Raw genomic sequence first — 21,099 nt, 5'->3', positions numbered from 1 at the left:
GTCGGAAGCCTAGCTAAGAGTATACCACTGCTAAGATTCACCACCGTCTTGGCAAAATGTCGCAAGATGGTTCCCTGATCCATATAGGTTGGGCGACGGCCTGTGGTGCAAGCCAAGCTCGCCGTGGCATGGCTTCTTAGTTTGGGGAAAAGTCTCTTTGCCACTCCAGCATATTCACTGCCTCAGTACCCTGCACACTTGGCCCTGCCGTCTCAGACGTCGGACGGTATGGCGACCGGTGAGAGGCGATCAAATCTCAGGTTGCTCAGGACGTCATTGATTCTGGACCAAGGCGACACACGCACGACTCGCCATTGAGACTGTCTCAGACTGTGTACTTACAACGCGAGAACAGTTTCCACAGACGCCGACCTGCATGCCCTTCTCGGAGCTGCAGAGGGTATTAAATTTCACGTAATTGCTCTGCAGGAGACTAAGTGCAGAAGGAGCGACGTACGACAGATGAATGACGGTACACTCGTCATTCGTGGAGATAAGGTTCCGTCGCGAAATGTAGGCGGTGTTGGTTTCGTTGTGCACCCATCTGTCGCCCATCTCGTCGATTCTCACGAGATCCTGTCACCTCGTCTGGCCATTCTTCGCCTCCGCCTTCTGCGCGAAAAATCCATCAGTATCATCAACTGCTATTCACCAACATCAGCAGCTGATGATTCCGAATTGGAAGCGTTTTACGAGGAGCTGGAGGAAGTAGTCCGCAACGAGAAGTCCTATTACAAATTCGTTGTCGGAGACTTCAACGCAAAACTAGGAAAGGCTACAGAAGAGGAATACAGGATTGGAAGATTTGGACTAGGGGACCGGAATGAAAATGGCAGGGCTGTTGTCCGCCGCTCACCTATTTTATGGGAACTCTCTTTCATGAAATTTTATTCTTCTGATTTTATATCAGCAGACAAATTCTTCTGATTTTATATCAGCAGACTTTCTTCGGGCTGGTGGCCATCCGCTTCATGTAATCTTAGCAGCGTACATGACATCCTATTTTCAGCAGAAAGAAAGGATCCCAGACCAGTGGAAGACCTCGCGAACCGTTCTTATCCATAAGAAAGGTGACCGAGAGGACCTTCGGAACTACCGTCCGATATGCTTGCTGAGCGTGTTATACAAAGTATTCACCAAGATCATCCTCACACGCATATTTAGGACGCTGGATGAAGCCCGGCCTCAAGAACAAGCTGGATTCCGCCAGGGGTTTAGCTGTTTGGACCATATCCGGACCGTGTCGAGGGTCATAGAGGTTTGCCATGAATACCGCCTGTCCCTTGATCTAACCTTCGTTGACTATGAGAAAGCCTTTGACAGCGTAGAAACGAATGCAATACTGTCAGCGCTGGTCGATCAAGGTGTGGACGCGTCGTATATGAGGACATTAGCCAATTGCTACGAACGATGCACGACTAGGATACAGCTTTTCCACCGCCTTCTCACCATACCCATTGGAAAGGGGGTACGACGAGGCGATACTATATCGCCGAAGCTGTTCACGGCTGCATTGCAATGGATAATGAAATCACTATCCTGGGAAGAAAGGGGCATACGTGTTGATGGAAGATTTCTTTCGAACCTTCGTTTTGCGGACGACATCGTTCTCTTTTCGAGCAGTACCAACGAAGCAGAAACAATGCTCAACGAAATGAACGAAAGAGGGAGGAGAATAGGACTACGGATAAACGGAAAGAAGACACAGTTCATGAAGAACGCCCACTGCGAGAACGGAGGAGTACAACTTGAAGGCTCCCAAATCGTGGAAACTCCGTCACATGTATACCTCGGACGTTCTATTAACATGGAAAACGACTTGAAGGAAAGACTGAGTAGAAGAATGAGAGCAGCATGGGCAGCATTCGCAGCTGTCAGGGAGACTACGAACCAACTGACGGACCAAGATCTTCGTGCCCATTTGTTCGACTCGACAGTCCTTCCGTCGCTCTGTTACGCAGCGGAGACGTGGGCAGACACCGCGGCCACGTCTGGGAAGCTACTTAATACCCACAGAGCCCTTGAGAGATGTCTCCTAAAGTTTAACCGGCGCACACAACACCCTGCCGGTCTTCGTAGCTTCGACTTAGGAGGAATGTCCCGTCTTCGCGACCCAGCGGAATATGTATCGAAAGCAAAGCATAGAAGGACCGGTCACATCATGAGAAGAATCGACGATAGATGGACTAAAAGAATGCTAGAGTGGATCCCAAGGGACGCTAAACGTCCCCGAGGGAGACCGCCAACGAGATGGGGTGACGTGTTCGCTGCACGGATGGACCAGCTGAGAGCTCAGCTGGATACGGCTCAAGGACCTCGTCAACGTCGCTCACGAAGCTTGAGAACATCTTGGATGACAATGGCGAAGGAACGAAACGAGTGGAAGAGATGCTGGGGCCCGCACGTCCAGTGAAGACGGGCCATCTAAGTATCTAAGTATCTTAGTAAGTATTCAGCACGTTCTAGCAAGAATCGAACTATTTGTTGTAAATAGTTATATGACACTTTTAAAGCAAGCCCTGGTTCACGTTGTCCTCAAAGGCAGTGCTCAACCTTTGAGACTGCCGCCCGTCCAATAATACATAGGAGGCAGAACATAGCCGACAGTAATCTAGTATGTACAACCCTTCCATCGTTAGTCCATGGATTTCAGACATCATGAGCACTCAGACTTACAGGTATCCACGACGTTTGAGAATGTCTAACGAAATGAAAAGTTCCACGAAAGCTGCCTCTTGGCAAGTTACCAATACAGTGGCAAAATATTCGTTTGCCTTAGCAGAGTACAAATTATCACGTAGCGAACTTCATTTTGTGGGTGTTTTTACAAACATTTAAGTGTTCAGAATGCCCGAAATTAATAGAATTGTGGCGTGTTCTCATCTAGATACACGTAGATGTTTATTCTGCTTTAATTATTGGTGGAAAGATATCAACCTGAGGGTTTTTTTTTTTTCAAACAGTGGCTGTGAGGTGTTCACGATGTTGAGGACGCACTTTTGAGGGCATTTTCACCTTCCGTAGTAGATCAAGCGCGAGTAACTTGCGTCATCTCTGTCCTGTTTTAGTCTACTTGAATAAACAAATTAAAGTCAAGGAAATTACAAACTAGACGAAGTTGGGATCTTTCCACGAAAATAGGGAGTTAGGGGGTGTGGATCACCAACACGAGCGCGATCATGCTCAAGTTTCCTAACTCCCTTGAAAAAACGACTTTGACGGTCGAGCATTCCTACGAGACACCTAGTAACCTGTTACGTCTGTAAGCATAGTGTAGGCGTACGCACCGAGTCTGCTAACAACCAGAAGAGACAGTCCTAGCAGCTCAGTGACTGCCCGACGCCGCGCATACGCCTACGCTCGCAATTGTGTTACGTCACTAGGTCATTATTAAGGATATGTGATCTCCAAAGCAGTCTTGCACGCCGGGCAACCAGATGGAACTGCATGTGATCGGGCTAATACTCAAGATCTACACCCTTTATCCTATCTTTTCGAGTTGATATCCCAACATCGGCAATTTCGAGGTATGCTGTTCTTAATACGTTTTGTCGGTCTCTTGATGGCATACGCGTACTATAAGGGAGTTTATTAACATCTGTGCATTCTTTTTGCATTGTTATGCCCGATCATTCACATGTTGAACACCAGAACTTTGTACCTTCAAAACTTACCGCCCGAAACTAGAAAACCTATTTTTCTCGACTGAATCACAGAACGCTAAATCTGTAAATATGCGATCTGCCTTATAATAAAGTTCATTCAACGTGAGAAGAGGAACTGTAGCGAACCTTCAGAGATTTGAAAAAGAGTCCATGTCTATTAACATTTCCTTCGCAATACTGCCAAGAACTGATCAAAGGTTTGTAAACAACTGAGACAACTGGCCATAAATACTCCTTTGAAGCCACCATTGGAACAGCTTATCGTCCATACATCGTCTAATGTATGTAGTAGTTACTTGTATTTTTGCGCTATCCCATTGGTGCTGATGTTTGATAATCCCCTCAAAACTCTTTCACATTACTGACATTCCTCGGTAGTTATTGGATTCCGCAGCGGATGAATTATCATGAACGAAAATATGAATATATAAACTGTTCCCACGAGTCAGCTGTTCTTTTGTCCATATTGAACGGACGATCTTCGCTATCTCACAAATCTTTGGTGAAGATACGGATCCTGGCATTACTGCGTTAATCTCACCATCTCTTCCAGATTTCCCGTTCTTTATCTTCGAGGTGCAGATCAAGCAGCCTAAAACCTACGACTCGCTCGGTTATTTTTTTCCTGGCCGCGATGTGCTCCCTTAAGATTAGTGGGTATGATTCATCGACAACGACTCAGTTTGCAGTGTTGAGCACTGATAGACACTTCCTCATCTTGCTGCGATTCTTGTCTAAATGAAGATGTGCTTTCCAGGTATTTTGTCCTTTTATGCTATATTAAGGCTAGGGCAGGAAGGCTGCCTCTGTAGCGCCCTCCTTAAATTTACTGAGGCAGCCAGAGTCGGTAATGATCCTTCTTCTATGTCTATGCCCCAATAGAATCATCCGCCGTGGCATTTGTTTCTGCATTATTTCCCTGGGTCCACGTACACAAGTTTGCTTGCTACCTGCCTGTGGCGTTGTTTAACCAAACGCAATCAGGCATTTCAGTGAACGCGTTGGGAGTGTACGAGCTATACAGCCTGCACTGCTGTACGGCACGAGATTCCCATATATTGCGGAAGTTGCTGTCGTATAGCATCGTTAAAGCACACAACCTGAAAGGTCAACTCCCTGGAGGGAGATTTGGCGACAGTTATCCGTTTCGTCACATCCAACTGCCGTACATTGTCAAGCGAATTCAAAAGGGCCGCCACGTCCAAAGTTCTGGGATACTTATTGTTCTGGGATATTTCTGTGTGCAGTTTCCTCTGGAAGGAACTCGCATCAGAGACTGTCTCGTCATCAGCATCGGAGACTGCATTATCTACTGCGGCGATGCTAATGAAAAGAAGATAGGAGGTTGCGCGATAGCTGTGGGACACGACTACAAGAACATGAGGAATTTGGCTCTACATCGTCAAGATGCGCCTTTGCACGACTCCGTGATCACAGAGGCAAATTCTGGGTCGTAATTGCTCTTACATCTACGGAAACGGCTCAGGACAACAAGGACACCTTCTGTGATGATCTGAATGCGCTGATGTCTAAGAAACCCAAGCAGTATATTGGGAATCGACGGAAATGCGAAGCAGGGACTTAAAAAACACTTCGACGTGCTAGGAACTACCCTGTGGAACACACTCAGATGACGGTTACCGTCTGGCCGACTTAAATGGACGGTTGAATTAAACGGACTTAATTAAATGGATGCTCCCACATTCAAGAGGAATTATTGTCGCTATCAGCTAAAGTGGTAAGGAACAACATTTTTGACGCCTGAAGAACAACACAAGCGAAAGATGAGAACTCTCAAACTTCAGCTCGATTACGTTCAAACAACGAACATTTCCCAGTCGGATGTTGCAAAACTAGGAGCTGTTTGGGACGTTGCTTCCGGCTCTGACCACCATCCAGTTCTTCTCAGTTCTAGAACACGACCTCACAAAAACAGAAGAATACCTCCTCGATCGAAGTTTGAAATGGCAGGCTTGAAAGACATAGAAGGCGGAAAGGAATTCCGCCAACGAGAATCTGTTCATGTTAGGGAACGAACCAATAAGAAGCCTTGCGATGCAGACTCCTTCACAGAGTGTAGAAGAAATGTTCCCAGTTTACCACGGATCCAAGAAACTATCGAAGAATTACACTGCTGCGTGTTGTGTATAAGGTCCTGGAGCAAATCATCCTGGACGGGCTTATCAAACATCGCGAAGAAACAACGACTAGCAAACTGGCTTTCTTTCTGGCCGAAAGAAGATTAACCAGGTATTCGTCCTTAAGAGAGTGATCGAAATCTGGCGGCGGTACTCGAATGCAATTAGCCTTTCTCGACTTTGAACCCGCTTTCGACTCTTCTCATCGAGGCCGTCTTCTCAACGCACTCCGCGCTGATGGAGTACCATGAATCAACAAACAACTGCTGCAGTTCAAACAACAGACGGATATACAACACCATTCGAGGTGGTAAATGGAGTAAGACAAGAAGCAGTGGCACGACCCTTCCTGTTAAACTTTGCCATCGACGACATCATGCGAAGAACAGTCGATCGGTGTCCTGCCGACATTGTCTTCGCATCTTCAGGGTGCCCCTTGACTGATCTCGAGTACGCCCACGATGTTGTTATATTCGCGGAAACCATTACGAAACTTCAACATGTTGTCGACCTTGTATCGAAGCTGGCTTCAGCTTACTGTCTACGTCTACGCCCTGATAAGTGCAAACATGTGGGTCCCCTTGAGACCGTCCACCGGAATCAGGGCAGACGGGTAGCCGATCGAACTCGTAAATGAGTTTTTCCCCAGGTCTGTATGCTGAATAACGACGGCAGTTGTGAGAGTGATATGTAGATGTGAGATAGATATAGCATAGATGTGCTAATGTTTCTTCTGCATTCAAATTCTTAACGAAGTCTTTGTGGTCGTCTTCGACCGCTCGTGAAACCAAGCTTTAAGACTATCTAAACGGTGTTCGCGTTAGCATGGTCTATTGATCGGAGACTTGGGCACCACCATCTACAGTAACAACGAAAATCGACTGCATGGAAAAGAAGCTATTAAAACGGCTATTTGCTACAAAAGTTACTCCGCAATGAAGATTTTTATGCGGAAGTCGATCTGGTGTAGTGGAGGATGACACGTGTAAAGTATCAACACGTGACGCCGTCAAAAGTGGGTACAGAAAATCGTCTTCGCTTCTTCGATTACATTACAAGATGTAAAGCAGACCGCCTTATTCAACGTGCTCTGAGGATTCTCCTGGATTCAAGTTGGTAGGCTACTGGACGGCAGCTCTGGACTGAGGTTGTGAAAGAAGAACTGAAGACAGATCAGGTATGGAAAGACAGTTCAAGCGAAAGCCTCGTTACAGTTTTGAAAGGATGTGAAATTGTGACAGATGGATGGATTCTGTGCAAGGTCTTGCTGAAAATCGAGAAGGTTAACCGGGGCAATACTCAAAGACACCACCCTTTGGCAAAGATGCGGGCATTCAAGTCAGGGGATAATATCAGTCCATCGATCAATTCAAAGTAAGTCATTATTTCCTTTTGTTACCTCCCATGCCAATCTTCGGTTAATGAAGAAGACCTTAGTTTTTTCTTCTGTCTGTGGAACCTAATCTTGAAGCTGAGAAGAAGTGGACGTTGGTCAGGACCAAACACAACGTTGAAAGCAGCCTTAGATTTCAGACAAAAACGTTTTTTCCCAGAACGTGATAACACTGTAATTTGCGATTTTTCATCTGTTATTTAATGCAAGGAGGTAATGACATGTTCCAAAGAAATCAGACTATTATTTGAGTGCATTTCTGACTTTTGCAATAATTTCGACGCTGAACGAATCCTAGCTGCGTATTTCGAACATCAACGCATGTATACAACGTTGAGACAGACTCTTCCCTGATTTGTTGTAGTCGTTCCTCTCAGCTTCCAGAAAGCCTTACACTTTCTTTGTCATCAACATCAGTGCAGTAGATTTTGGAATCTTTCGTGCTGATAGTGAAGCGAGACCTGATTTATGTCTCTGATAATGAAGCAAACAATGCATGCAAAAACCTATTAGGCTGGATAGAGCCGCTTGCTAAAGTTCACGTATCACTGCTCAAGTTTTGCGATTACACCAATTAATGAGACAAATTCAGTATTAAGTACAAAAATCCTTAGAAAGAAAAAAATGAAAAGATGTTCAAAAGATTCAAATAGCAATCAAAAAGAAGAAAGGTTAGCTGTTACCTTGGTTATGATAAAAAGATCCTCACGCTTGATCGCACCGCTTTTAATCAGCTCCTGTATAGTCTCACCAATCGCACCTTCATTCTTGTACAAACTAGCTGTGTCAAGTAGCCGATAACCCGTTTCGATAGCTATCTTTAGAGCTGCTTTCATCTCAGCAGGTGTGGTCTTAAACTTTTTTCTATATCTCACTAAGGAATTAATAAATAAGTAAATAAATAATTATCGCATCGTTTACGCAACTCACCACCCATGTTCCTAGACCCATTTGAGGCATTTCGACCCCATTAGAAAGTGTTATTGACGGACTACGTATTGCCATATGTTTCTGTAAATGTGAATATTTGAAAAAGTAAACAACGACAGCCATGTAGTACTTCATCAAAATCGTAATCAAGCATATCGGTACATTTATTTGTTTGTTAATGCACTCAATGAACCTTACTACATTGTATACGAGAAGAATTCTAGGGACGAGACAAAGTGGAATGACAAAAAGGCACTTGGTTCTCAAATATGATGCATAAAAATTCACATAATTCAATTCACATACATAATACATACTTCGGGTAAAATGTGGTTGGTGGAGCCACTCAGTGGCGCCCTTATTTTTGAAGTAAATAACTTAATCGGGGCCTTCACACCTGAGTATTAGTCTTAGAGGATCTATGACATGTAAGCTAGAGTTACAAAGAGAAAAAGTAAGATAGAACATCCAGAAATAAAGGCGCCACTATATGACCCCCCTCCCCCTCCCCTCCCCTTCCCCTCTCCCCCAACAATATTTTACTCATAATGCTAGTACAAGCAAAATCGACAGAGACTTAGTAATATTCAGTTTACACACTCTGCTAAACCTCGTTCAAAAATTTTATTAAAAACTGCCACAAAACTGTTATCAGCATTAAAAAATAGGGTATGGTTTAAGCCGTTTTTCTTTATCACATCATCAGCAATTAGCACCGAATAATATATATATATATATATATATATATATATATCATATATATCTCATATATATGTCAGTCACGAAATTCCAAAATGAGAGGAGGACGAGTCCGACGGCCTAGGAGTGCTGCGCCGGCTTCGCAAAGTGGTACATTAGGTTGTGATGGGTCCAGTTGCGTGCAGTTGGTGTGCCATTATGCAGTAGTATCGCGCAATTAGTTAATGGGGATTTGGCAAAGAGTAAATGAGACATTGTGAACCGTTTCATAGCAATGGCCACTGCAAGTATTGCGTTTCACCTTTATGACACCGTATCTTTTTCCTTGCACGCTTCCGTTAGCTTCTTTCCATAACTTAAACTTCCTTAATTAACTTCTTTCCTTTACATATTTAAAGCAGGCATGCAAACGGCTACTTAAATAGTACCCAACAGTCAACGTGATCTTTCCTAAGACGTTATCTTCATCAGTACGATGATGATATTCACGTCATTTCATGTTAGCTTAGTTCATTATTCGGTGCTAATTGCTGATGATGTAATAAAGAAAAACGGCTTAAACCATATCCTATTTTTTAATGCTGATAACAGTTTCGTGGCAGTTTTTAATATATATATATATATATATATATATATATATATATATATATATATATATATATATATATATATATATATATATATATATATATATATATATATATAAGAAGAAGCCCTTTATGATATAGCATGATGGTTTACAAATTTGATGTATACATTCACATAAAAGTTCATTAACTCTCACTTACATAAGATAGAAGCTAACTTGTCTTATCAAAACCAACAGGGGCGGATGTTGTAGTGTAGGGATTAAAGGTTCCGCTTCCTGCGCGATCGATCGGAGGTTCGAGTCCGCCCTAGTGCTCACCAAGCCTTTCATCCCTCTGGGGTCGATAAATTGGTACTAGACTTGTCTTAGGAGGATAAAAACACTGACGTGGCACATCGGCTAGCCACCGCAAATCATTGTATGAGGGGTTACACGTTCATAAACCTCAAACGATTCTGAATTGAAGTGAACATGGGGGCGCATCCCAAGAGGATTCATTAACGCCAGAAACTTTATCCTTTGTCCTTTATCAAAATCGACATACATAGCCACATAGCTGCAGACAATGGCCCAAAGACAGCGTGCTCGTCTTTGAATGCGTGGAGATAGTTCGGTCCTCTCCGGTGTAGTTTTGCATCATTACGGAGTATTTTCTTTACATAGGCACACGGACTAATATATTTAATAACGCATTTATATATATATATATATATATATATATATATATATATATATATATATATATATATATATGGGCACATGAGTATACGTTTTCGAAGCGTACGAGCTACACAACACACGCTGTTATATAGTAAAATCTTACCATACGTTGCAAAAGGTGCTTTCGTCCAGTAACATCCCGGAGCCCACACCGTGAGAGGTCAAATGTTTGAGGGAGATATTGAATCTTTGGCAAAAATATCCGTCTCTAATTGTTGAACTGCTAGTCGCCGTCGGGGCGTGTGTGGTGTAACGGTTAGAGGTTCCACTTCCTGCACGATCGATCGGAGGTTCGAATCCGCCGTAGTGCTCTCCAAGCCTTTAATCCCTCTGGGGTCGATAAATTGGTACTAGACTTGTCTTAGGAGGATAAAAGCACTGACTTGACACATCAGCTAGCCACCGCAATTCATTGCATAGGTCAGTTACACGTTCGTAAACCTCAAACGATTCTGAATTGAAGTGAACGTGGGGGCGCATCCCAAGCGGATTGATTAATGCCAAAAACTTTAAACTTTTTAAACTTTTGTCGCCGTCAAGTGGACTCATACAAGCCACTCTGTCGAGACTTCTGCGATGTCTGCATGTACCGTCTGCTGAAAGGACGGAAACATGCATCAGAAGCCGGCCCGTCTTCAGTGTTGGAGACTAAACCATCGGCTGTAGCGATGCTAATGAAACGAAAGTAGGAGGCTGCGCAACTGCTTTGAGGAACGTTTACAACCTGGTGAAGGAGTTTGGCTCAACGTCGTCTAGATGCGCTTTTATACAATTGCGGGATAGCAGATGACTCTAGTTCTGGATCGTAAGTGCTCATGAGCCTACCGAGACCGCAGAGGGCTACAACAAGGACGCGTTTTATGATGAACTCAACATGTTGATATCCAAGATACCAGGCCAGCAGACGGTAATTGTCGGTGCAAATGCAAAGATGGGACTTGAACAATCGCGTGTGCTTGGAAAAAGTTTCTGTCCCACGGAGCAAACATCAGACAACAGGAATCGTCTAATAAACCTTTGTGGTGAAATCAATCTCACTACTGCATCCACATTTTAAAAAAATCATCGAAGGCATCGAGTGGGAAATCCCGACTCTTTGCTCAAATACGTTCTGATAAGGAACATCCCTCTGTCGGATACCCGAAAATCTAGAGTTGTCTATTACGACCACCGCCCAGTTCTTCTGAGCTTGATGGTACTGTCTCGATCAATATAGGATAAGTGACCAAGAAGAGAAAGGATGACGCTGGCTTCCACTAAATGCATTCAGGACGCTGTAGAGAAAACGCTCCTGGTTCTAACAAAGAGGAATTTTGCCTGTCCATCTGGGGAGACAAAACCCACATATAATTCTGTATGTGCCACTTGCAGTACTGGTAATTTCAACAAGGAGAAGCTTTTGAGAAGGAGGTTGCCTCTCTAGCTGGGATATCACGATAACCAATGGATATCAAGAGGAAAAAACTTTGAAAGGGCATAAGAAGAGAAAAACACGTAGATAGTTTATGCTTTACTAGGATCGAACAGTGAAAAAATGAAAGGATATTCTCTGGAACTCAACACAGCTAAAAGTGTTAGTGTTGGTGGCGCAACTGCACTGATTTGGAGGGATCACTTCAACACGTTGCTGTAACGGCAAGCTCCATTACTCCCGAACTAGAACACATTCACAGACCGACATACTTGGTTAACGAGGAATCGCCTACTGAGCCGGGGGATCTGGTCTGATACCTGTCCCGTGGAGGCAAGCTATCATAGTTCCTCTTCACAAAAAGCTATCCATTATGGAACTCAGGAATTTCCTCAGAATATCACTGCTGCATGTGATGTGCAAGGTTTTAAAGCGGATCGTCCTGAGTGGAGTAATCAAACATCGCAAAGAAACCACCCGCGACGAAGAATTCTGGTCGATCGACGACTGAACAGCTGTTTATTACGAGAAGAGTGATTTATGTGTGGGAGCGGTATTCAAAGCTTCCACAGTTAGCTTTTCTGCATTTCGAAGCCGATTTCGCTTCTCCTCACGGAGGCCGTCTCCTCAACCCGCTTCAAGCAGATGTAGCTCCAGAAAAATTCGCACGCCTAATAATGGACAGGAAAGAAAGAGCAACTACTGCGGTTCGAACACTGGCTGTGTCGTTTGAAGTGGAAACTGTAGTGAGACAAGGTGCCGTGGTGTAACCTTTTCTGTTTAACCTTGCCGTCGATAATAACACGCGAAGAACAGTTGAGCAGCGCCCCGCGAACGACGTTTTATCACCGTCTGCACATTTCCTGGTAGATTTTGAGTAGGCCGACGATTTTACAATATGTTTTTAGTCTTGATCGAAATTGTTTGCAGATTACGGAGTGCGACAACGCCTTGATGGATTCAAGAAGATGTGGGTCTCCTCGAGACCCTCAGCGGGGATTCAGGATGGACGACCCATTGAACTCGTGGATTAGCTCTGTTATTGTGGCTGCAAGCTAACCACACGATGGCAGCTACGAGGGAGATATTCCGCATGAATGCACTAAAGCCAATTCGACATTCATCTCATTGCCTGCAGTCAACTTCGCTCTATCATGATGTAAGGATCGACTTGGGCAGTGCCGTAGACGGTGATGGAGAAGATTAACTGCATGGATAGAAAAATAATTACACGACTGTTAAGCTACATTTGCCATAACGAAGAATTTTACTCGGGGTTTATACTCCGGATTTAATTTTAATATTGGGAATGGCGTGCCGACAGATGACGCGTGGAAAACATCAACACTCGAGGGCTCCTTGTCCCAAGATGACTGGCACATCGAGGAGGACACAAAAGTGGACTACGAGGAAACTACTAAAGGATTACGAACCTGTGTTGAGCGTGCCTCGAAGCCGCGCGCAACAAACTTGGATCGAATTTCGAAGACCACCAAAGAATTGTTGGAAAGAAGAAGAATTTTAAGGCTTGATCCGAATGCATCGCATATTAAGTGGTTAATAGTAAACACTAGCTGCAGAAAAGCGTTGCAAGACGATGTTTCGAAATACAGGCAGAAGAAAATTCTGGAAGCAACACGATGAAGAACGAGTCTAAAGAAGTGCCGCAGGGATCTCCGCGAATATAATATTCCGCTAGCAACCTTGCTGAGCGAAGACAGGACTCGCACGTCTTCTTGTCGTGAGATGGAAATCATTACGGAGAGGTTCTACTCGAACCTTTTCCGTTCATCAACTCCTGTGTCAAGCTCGATCTTCTTCACTGGTGAAGCTCCACCACGGAATCTCCCTTCAGAAACACGAGTCGCTATCAAGAGCATGAAACCTGGCACAATCTCCGGACCTGACTTTATATCAACAGACTTTCTTCGGGTTGGTGGACATCCACTTCATGTAATGTTAGCAGATCCTTCCTTCAGAAAGAAAGGATCCGAGACCAATGGAAAATCTTGCAAACCGTTTTTATCCATCTATCCGTCCCATACGCTTGCTGAGCATCTTGCACAAAGTATTCACCAAAATTATATCTAGGACGCTGGATAAAGCCCATCCTCAAGAGTACGGGGATAGACCAGCTGAGAGCTCACCTGGATACGGGTTCAAGAACCTTGTCATCGCCACTTATAAAACTTGAGAACATCTTGGATGACAATGGCGAGGGAATGAAACGAGTGGAAAAGATGTTGAGGCCCGCACGTACAGTGAAGACGGACCATCTAAGTATCTAAGTAATATCACATCACCTTTAGAGCGTTATAATGCTGCACGCGTTTTCCTTTTGTATTTATATAGTCATTCACAAGGTGAAGTACAACAAAAATTTGGATAGAGATTGATCTACAGGAAAAATGATTATAAGATAGTACTATAGTTGATCACCATGCAATGCAACCCCCTCCCCCCCCCCCCCCCCCCCCCCCCCAACCTCCCACATGTCATTGAAACGTTTTGCACTATCTCATCTTTCTTTTTATTAGTTCGATAAATGGAGCAAATTATATGTGTGTGTAATAATTAACTTAATTAATTAATTAACCACCATAACCTGAACAGATGTCGAATTCTTCTTGGGAACCCACAATGAATGATCAACGATAAACTCTTTAACCACTTATTTCTGCAAGTGTTAGGAGTGTTCGTTATTTTCGTTTTGCAACATAATTTCATTTTTGCAGTGTACCTAAAATGTTCTACTCGAAACCAAAACAGTTGCATATTCTGTTTCCATGTCAATGCGTTTTGGAAAGGAAGTGATGTAACGAAAGCCACGATGGACATTTACGACGTTCTTCATGCAGTGTTAGGCGCCAGCAAATGTCAAAGGTGATCTGTCAGATTAAGATAGTTTCCCTCTGTTTTACTTTGACGAAGAAAATTTCCCGGTGTCACTAATGCGCTGCAACAGAACTGGCGCACGTTTACTGTAACTCCGTGTCGTAATTCGTCGCGGTCGAAGGACAACGGTAAAAAGACTCTCTCAGACTTTTTCCGCGAATGCCTCCGAGTCACTGCGTATCCATTTGATACTTGAGGTGATAAAAATATGTCTTTACGAAGTCATGCTAAAATCATTTCTAGAGGAACAGACAATCACCTTACGCGCTCTCCTGGCTATGTGGGCCCGGAAAGCTGCACATGGAAAGAGGAAAAGAAGGATATATAGTGAGAGCTGATAGTGAAATTACTGCATCAAATAGGACAATAAAGAGAATAATTACAAAATACGTCCTAAACGCAGTAGTACGACATTAAAAAAAAAAACTATGTACATAATATTACTAATCGTGTTAGGTTGTCTAATAGTTCATTAGGCGTGAATGACTGAATCTTTTCTAGATATCACTCCCAAGAAGTTTAGAAATTCGTTCAGATAAACTCTTTTTCTTTCTAGAGTTCAGAAATACAGCTCGTCTCAGCCACCTCTTTCGATTACATACAACCAGCTTTTGCCACCTTCTCCCGTTCTACATTTATTCACCTGTTTCAGAACGGTTAACATCTCTCATAAGTTTCACATGAATGCCATTTAGTGTACAAAAAAGTCATGGAAAACACAGAATATTCACTATCTTCATTTCCGTTCAGGAAAAATATTAAGACATAAGCAGGTCTCAAATTTCTATCCGTACCAAAAGCAATAGGAATGTTATCTGAAGTCTTTCAATTATGTATATGAAACTTCTCGGTGAAAACTCAAATGTTGCAGCGAGGTTTCCGTAGAAAAGATTCCAATAAGTGTGTTTGATTTCCTGAGACAGTTCAGTAGCTCGTATACTGTATTCTAATCCGTTTAAGAAGGTCTATGATTATTGATGGACATTCAGATTGTTTTCGACGGGCGTGCGATGCAGCGTATGATAGCTGACAAGTAACTAAAGTCAGCTATCTGGATAGCGACTGACTTCCTTAAGATACATTCGATCGCCAGTTCCCCAAGGAACACATGATCGTAGACATGTTCGGAAGTCTACATGAGCCTCTTTAGGCGCACCCGGGATCAAACAGTTCTGCACAGGTATGAATGTCTATGAATGGAAATAAACGAAACCTGTAGGTCTGTCATGGATAAAAGATTCAAGCCAAGTGATCAAGAGGAGCGAAGAAAAAGACGGTCGTAGAACACAGTTGGATGTGGATATTAAGACTGTCAGTCGCTGCAATCATTCGCGTCACTTGAACCTATACCAGTGAAACAATAATCACAAATGACAGATAGGAAATCAACGCGCAGTGGTTAGTGTAATTAACCGGGAATTACGGAACTTTTTCGAGAAAAATTGGGGAACTGATAATGGTAACCGAAAACCAATAATGGTACTACTTCACTGAAGCGGGAGTATTAATAATGTTCGATTACTTGAAGATAATAGGTTGGCCAGTTAGGAATGTCCGCTGCGTATCTGCCCTCGTTTCAAAATTTTGCGAAACTACAAGATTGTGAAATCACTTGGACAATTTTTTTTTTCCGTTTTATTTTCTATGTTTTCTATTTGTTTTATTTTCTTTTGTGAGTGGTCTGCGATTTGATATTTATTGTTTAAAAAAGGAACGATCGAAAGTTTTTCCTACGCCATAGTATGTTATACGATTCCAAGCAAGGAAAAACTGCTGCCGAATTAGATCGATCGATTTGTGCGGCTTTTGGAGAAACAGAAATATTCGATCGTCAGTGCCGTCGTTGGTTCCAGCGATCCAGTACGGCGACAAATCTCTTGAAGATGACAAACACAGAGTTATGCCAGAAATTGTGGATGACGAGGTGCTGCGAGCTGTCATTGAAGTGGATCCCTACAAAACAACTCGGGAATTAGCAGAACAGCTTGGATGTTCTTAATCAGCCATTGAAGTCAAAGTTTCGTCAACTTGGTTTTATTTTGGTTTGAATTATCCGTGAAAACGGACATTTCTAACTGGCCGACCTTGTACTATGCACGTTGTTGCTCAGTCATCTTCTTGGTGAGACCTCATCATTTTCGGCGAAAAACAACAATAATAACTATATCGAACAGTCACCCCAGAACAACATAAGTACTAAATGTGGTTCCAGTTGTTTACGAATACAGAAAACAAGACCTTGGGTTGATCTATATTTCTTCACTAATAAGATTAAGTTTTGGGGCGGGTGTAGTGTAGCAGTTATATGTTCCGCTGCCTGCACCATCAATCGAAAGTTCGAATCCGCTTTAGTGCTCACCAAGCTTTTCATCTCTTCGGGGGGACATATTGGTACCAGAGTTGTCTGGGAGGATAAAAATATTGATTTGACACTTCGCCCAGCCCCCGCAAGTCATTCTATGGGCCAGTACGTTCGTGAACCTCAAGCAATTCTGAACTGAAGTGAGCGTGGTGGCGCATCCCAAGCGGATTGATTGATGCCAGACACTTTATTCTTCATCCTTTTTAGGACGAAGTTTGGCAGTTACATAGCAAAATTTGTTTAAAAAGCCAATATAGAAGCAATCAGGCTTCAAAGCGACTGTAGTACCACTCCGTAATTTCAGTATAAATTAACCAGCAATTCTTCTCACATTAGCTGCATATGTTTGTTGCATCTTTCACAATATGAGCGAACATGAGACAGTATGAAAATGTTTCATTAGGAGCATCAAAAAGTAGTCCCATTTATCGTCTGATTAAAACAAATCGAAATTTGTCTGAATTATTATTACTACAATACTCTGCATGAACGTTGAAAAACCGACGGTGAGTGACGGTGCGGCACCGTCGGCCACCGTCGCTTGCTCATAACTGCTCATAAAATGGAAACTTCAGGACAATTTATATATCACTAGATTCCTCTCTTTGAAATCTATACAAAAACCGGCATATTGTTGAGAAAGGAGCAAAATGACGCCAAATATGCGCCAAAAATCAATAATTGGAACCTAACATAGCCTAAGGTTAGAGTTGAAAAAGTGTTCAGAGACTCAAACTTTCACATTTGGTCAGAACAGCAAGAAATTGTTATAGGCTAGTAGTTGGAATCGTTGATTTGTTATTTTTTTACTCATTGTGCGTCATATTTAGTCATTTTAATTGTTGTATAAAATAGCGGCTCGTCCTTAGTTTGAACGTTTGTTGCAGGGAAAGAAGTTGTCAGAACAGCATATAAAATCGCGGTTGAACACAACTATTCCTGAATTTTGCGGGATTTGTATTGCGCATAGACGGACGAACCCAGCTCGTACACTAGAGTATCGCAAAGTTTGAAAATCCCACTTTTCGTCTTTTTCCTTTCATTTCATCTCTTCTTTGCACCTCCGTTAATCACCAGAACAGAGTTCAAATCGAAAGAACCTAAGCAGAACTCTTAAAACAGATAATGTACATTGATTTATAAGGTTTGTTTTCCTCTGTATAGATTTCCTCGCTCTATTATAACACCTTCTTTCCATAACATTCCATAGAAAGGAAGATTATGAAGCTCACTATTAAATTTTATGCAACTATTTCAATATTATGCTCCTTGATTTACAAAAGATCGAGTTCGCCACAGCATTTCGAGTTGAATGATATCGTTTCCAAAGCTATTCGAGGTTTTTTTCTATCTGACCCCGCGGCCCGGGTATTTTCGCACCTCAACCAAGGCTGGCCTATTTCACCATTGGCAACTACAATGTTGGAAAGGTAACATTTATACAGACGTCGCATATTTTTGTTTGGAAAAGCTCTGAATTAATCTTTTGCAGATATTACGTAATGAAAGCAAGGACGAAGATTAATCGAATTCTAGTGAAGATGAGATTATTAATATTGTCACCTGAACTGACCGCTCCAGTTCAGCTGTCATTAATACGATAAGATTTAAACTATCTTATCCTTTCTTTTATATATGTAGTTCGAGCAATGACTAATATCTTTTTTATATAATTTATTGTTGTTGTTATTTCAAAATTGACTCAAACTACAATGAAAAAACGAGCTACCCAGCTAGCACTAATAAATCCAATATGAGAGTATGAATATTGACATTTTGATAGTGAAGTGAATTGGCATTATTATACTTATAGTGAAGTGTTAAATTTTTTTTCTATTCCATGTACATATTTGAATTTCTTGGAATAAAATGTGGAGTTGACATCCACACAATGTTTCCTTCCAGTGCTGCAGCAGTGACTGCCGGTGGTGCAATAGGCCAGCCTTGGTTGAGGTGCGAAAATAGCCGGGCCGCGGACTCAGAAAAAGATCTCGAACAGCTTTGGAAACGATATCATTCAACTCAAAATGCTGTGGCGGACCTGATTTTTGTAAATCAAGGAGAACAGTATTGAAATAGTTGCATAAAATGTAATAGTAAGCTTCATACCTCCACAACGGTTTACCGCCTCATAGTGGCGTGGAGGTGACACTGGGCGTCGAACTGCGATGCGCAGCGGAGGTTCGTCCTTCGGCAGGGTTTCCCAAACTGAGAAGGAGTTCGACACATCCGACATTCCGACTTCTCGGAATCGGAAGCCTAGCTAGGAGCAAACCACTGCCAAGATTCACCACCGTCTTGGCAAAATGTCGCAAGGTGGTTCCCTGATCCATATAGGTTCTGCGACGACCTGTGGTGAAAGCAAAGCTCGCCGTGGCATGGTTGCTTAGTTTGGGGAAAAGTCTCCTTGCCACTCCAGCATATTCACTGCCTCAGTACCCTGCACACTGGGCCCTGCCGTCTCAGACGTCGGACGGTATGGCGACCGGTGAGAGGCGATCAAATCTCAGGTTGCTCAGGACGTCATTGATTCTGGACCAAGGCGACACACGCACGACTCGCCATTGAGACTGTCTCAGACTGTGTACTTACAACGCGAGAACAGTTTCCACAGACGCTGACCTGCATGCCCTTCTCGGAGCTGCAGAGGGTATCAAATTTCACGTAATTGCTCTGCAGGAGACCAAGTGCAGAAGGAGCGACGTACGACAGATGAATGACGGTACACTCGTCATTCGTGGAGATAAGGTTCCGTCGCGAAATTTAGGCAGTGTTGGTTTCGTTGTGCACCCATCTGTCGTCCATCTCGTCGATTCTCACGAGATCCTGTCACCTCGTCTGGCCATTCTTCGCCTCCACCCTCTGCGCCAAAAATCCATCAGTATCATGAACTGCTACTCGCCAACATCAGCAGCTGATGATTCCGAATTGGAAGCGTTTTACGAGGAGCTGGAGGAAGTAGTCCGCAACGAGAAGTCCTATTACAAATTCGTTGTCGGAGATTTCAACGCAAAACTAGGAAAGGCTACAGAAGAGGAATACAGGATTGGAAGATTTAGACTAGGGGACCGGAATGAAAATGGCAATCGTCTCGCCGGGTTGTTGTCCGCCGCTCGCCTCTTTCATGGGAACTCTCTTTTCATGAAAAAAGATCATCGTCGGTGGACATGGGAATCACCCAATGGCGCGATTCGTGCGGAGATCGACCACATACTCACCAACCGGAGGTGGTGTCTTCTTGACGTCTCAGTAGTACCATCCTTTTGTAGTGGTTCTAATCATCGTCTCCTTCGTGCGAAAATACGGCTTAGCCACTCGATGGAAAAGAACGTCTGCTATCGGCAACGAAGGAGAAAAGAAGTCGTCTTCGTCAATTGCGTACCCGAGGGCTCCCTGTCCCAAGGTGACTGGCACATCGAGGAGGACCCAAACGTGGACTACGTGATGCTGCTCAGAGGATTACGAGCCTGTGCTGAACGTGCCTCGAAGTCGCGCACGACAAACTTGGATCGAATTTCGAAGACCACCAAGGAATTGTTGGGAAGAAGAATGGCTTTGAAGCTTGATCTGAATGCATCGCACATTGAGCGGTTAGTAGCAAACACTAGCTGCAGAAAAGCGTTGCAGGAGGATCTTTTGAAGTACAGGCAGAAGAAGATTCTAGAAGCAGCACAAAGAAGAAAGAAGAAGTGCCGCAGGGATCTCCGCGAATATAATATTCCGCTAGCAACCTTGCTGAGCGAAGAAGGGACTCGCACGTCTTCTCGTCGTGAGATGGAAATCATTACGGAGAGGTTCTACTCGAACCTTTTCCGTTCATCAACTCCTGTGTCAAGCCCAATCATCCCTACTGGCGAAGCTCCACCACGGATTCTCTCTTCGGAAGTACGAGTCGCTATCAACAGCATGAAACCTGGCACAGCCCCCGGACCTGATTTTATATCAGCAGACTTTCTTCGGGCTGGTGGCCATCCGCTTCATGTAATCTTAGCAGCGCACATGACATCCTATCTTCAGAAAGAAAGGAACCCAGACCAGTGGAAGACCTCACGAACCGTTCTTATCCATAAGAAAGGTGACCGAGAGGACCTTCGGAACTACCGTCCGGTATCCTTGCTGAGCGTGTTATACAAGTATTCACCAAGATCATCCTCACGCGCATATCTAGGACGCTGATGAAGCCCAGCCTCAAGAACAAGCTGGATTTCGCCAGGGGTTTAGCTGCTTGGACCACATCCAGACCGTGTCGAGGGTCATAGAGGTTTGCCGGGAATACCGGAATACAAGGCGACACTAT

The 21,099-nt window shown here is 43.5% G+C and overlaps 7 protein-coding genes across 9 annotated transcripts; 6 read left to right on the top strand and 1 right to left on the bottom strand.

The window, feature by feature from the left end:
* Positions 1-228: 228 nt before the first annotated feature.
* On the top strand, positions 229-2,413 carry RB195_021816 (uncharacterized protein; the record flags this gene model as incomplete). 2 transcript variants are annotated; one of them, XM_064208722.1, is made up of 3 exons in its annotated part: positions 229-260; positions 330-843; positions 1,010-2,413. In XM_064208722.1, the coding sequence occupies 3 exons, from the start codon at positions 229-231 to the stop codon at positions 2,411-2,413; spliced, it is 1,950 nt and encodes a 649-aa protein (XP_064064602.1). The 2 variants fall into 2 exon arrangements, with proteins under 2 accessions (XP_064064602.1, XP_064064603.1); XM_064208721.1 differs by lacking the exons at positions 229-260; positions 330-843 and having other exon boundaries at positions 992-2,413.
* Positions 463-927, top strand: RB195_021817 (uncharacterized protein; the record flags this gene model as incomplete). Its single annotated transcript, XM_064208723.1, has 1 exon — positions 463-927. One exon carries the CDS (start codon positions 463-465, stop codon positions 925-927), a length of 465 nt encoding a protein of 154 aa, XP_064064604.1.
* Positions 2,414-6,050: 3,637 nt separating the features above from the next.
* RB195_021815 (uncharacterized protein) lies at positions 6,051-6,440 on the top strand (the record flags this gene model as incomplete). The annotated part of the gene is made up of 1 exon (XM_064208720.1): positions 6,051-6,440. The coding sequence occupies one exon, from the start codon at positions 6,051-6,053 to the stop codon at positions 6,438-6,440; it is 390 nt and encodes a 129-aa protein (XP_064064601.1).
* Positions 6,441-6,995: 555 nt separating this feature from the next.
* On the bottom strand, positions 6,996-8,201 carry RB195_021814 (uncharacterized protein; the record flags this gene model as incomplete). Of its 2 annotated transcripts, none has more annotated exons than XM_064208719.1 (3): positions 6,996-7,070; positions 7,880-8,047; positions 8,127-8,201. In XM_064208719.1, 3 exons carry the CDS (start codon positions 8,199-8,201, stop codon positions 6,996-6,998), a joined length of 318 nt encoding a protein of 105 aa, XP_064064599.1. The 2 variants fall into 2 exon arrangements, with proteins under 2 accessions (XP_064064599.1, XP_064064600.1); XM_064208718.1 differs by lacking the exon at positions 6,996-7,070 and adding an exon at positions 7,587-7,670.
* Positions 8,202-13,291: 5,090 nt separating this feature from the next.
* Positions 13,292-13,739, top strand: RB195_021813 (uncharacterized protein; the record flags this gene model as incomplete). The annotated part of the gene is made up of 2 exons (XM_064208717.1): positions 13,292-13,503; positions 13,637-13,739. 2 exons carry the CDS (start codon positions 13,292-13,294, stop codon positions 13,737-13,739), a joined length of 315 nt encoding a protein of 104 aa, XP_064064598.1.
* Positions 13,740-17,287: 3,548 nt separating this feature from the next.
* RB195_021812 (uncharacterized protein) lies at positions 17,288-20,978 on the top strand (the record flags this gene model as incomplete). The annotated part of the gene is made up of 3 exons (XM_064208716.1): positions 17,288-17,308; positions 19,140-19,312; positions 19,382-20,978. 3 exons carry the CDS (start codon positions 17,288-17,290, stop codon positions 20,976-20,978), a joined length of 1,791 nt encoding a protein of 596 aa, XP_064064596.1.
* On the top strand, positions 19,515-20,978 carry RB195_021811 (uncharacterized protein; the record flags this gene model as incomplete). The annotated part of the gene is made up of 1 exon (XM_064208715.1): positions 19,515-20,978. The coding sequence occupies one exon, from the start codon at positions 19,515-19,517 to the stop codon at positions 20,976-20,978; it is 1,464 nt and encodes a 487-aa protein (XP_064064597.1).
* Positions 20,979-21,099: the final 121 nt, after the last annotated feature.

This window comes from Necator americanus, chromosome X (assembly GCF_031761385.1).
Source record: "Necator americanus strain Aroian chromosome X, whole genome shotgun sequence".
Classification (NCBI taxonomy): Eukaryota; Metazoa; Nematoda; class Chromadorea; order Rhabditida; family Ancylostomatidae; genus Necator; species Necator americanus.
This window is presented reverse-complemented; position numbering and strand designations above follow the sequence as displayed.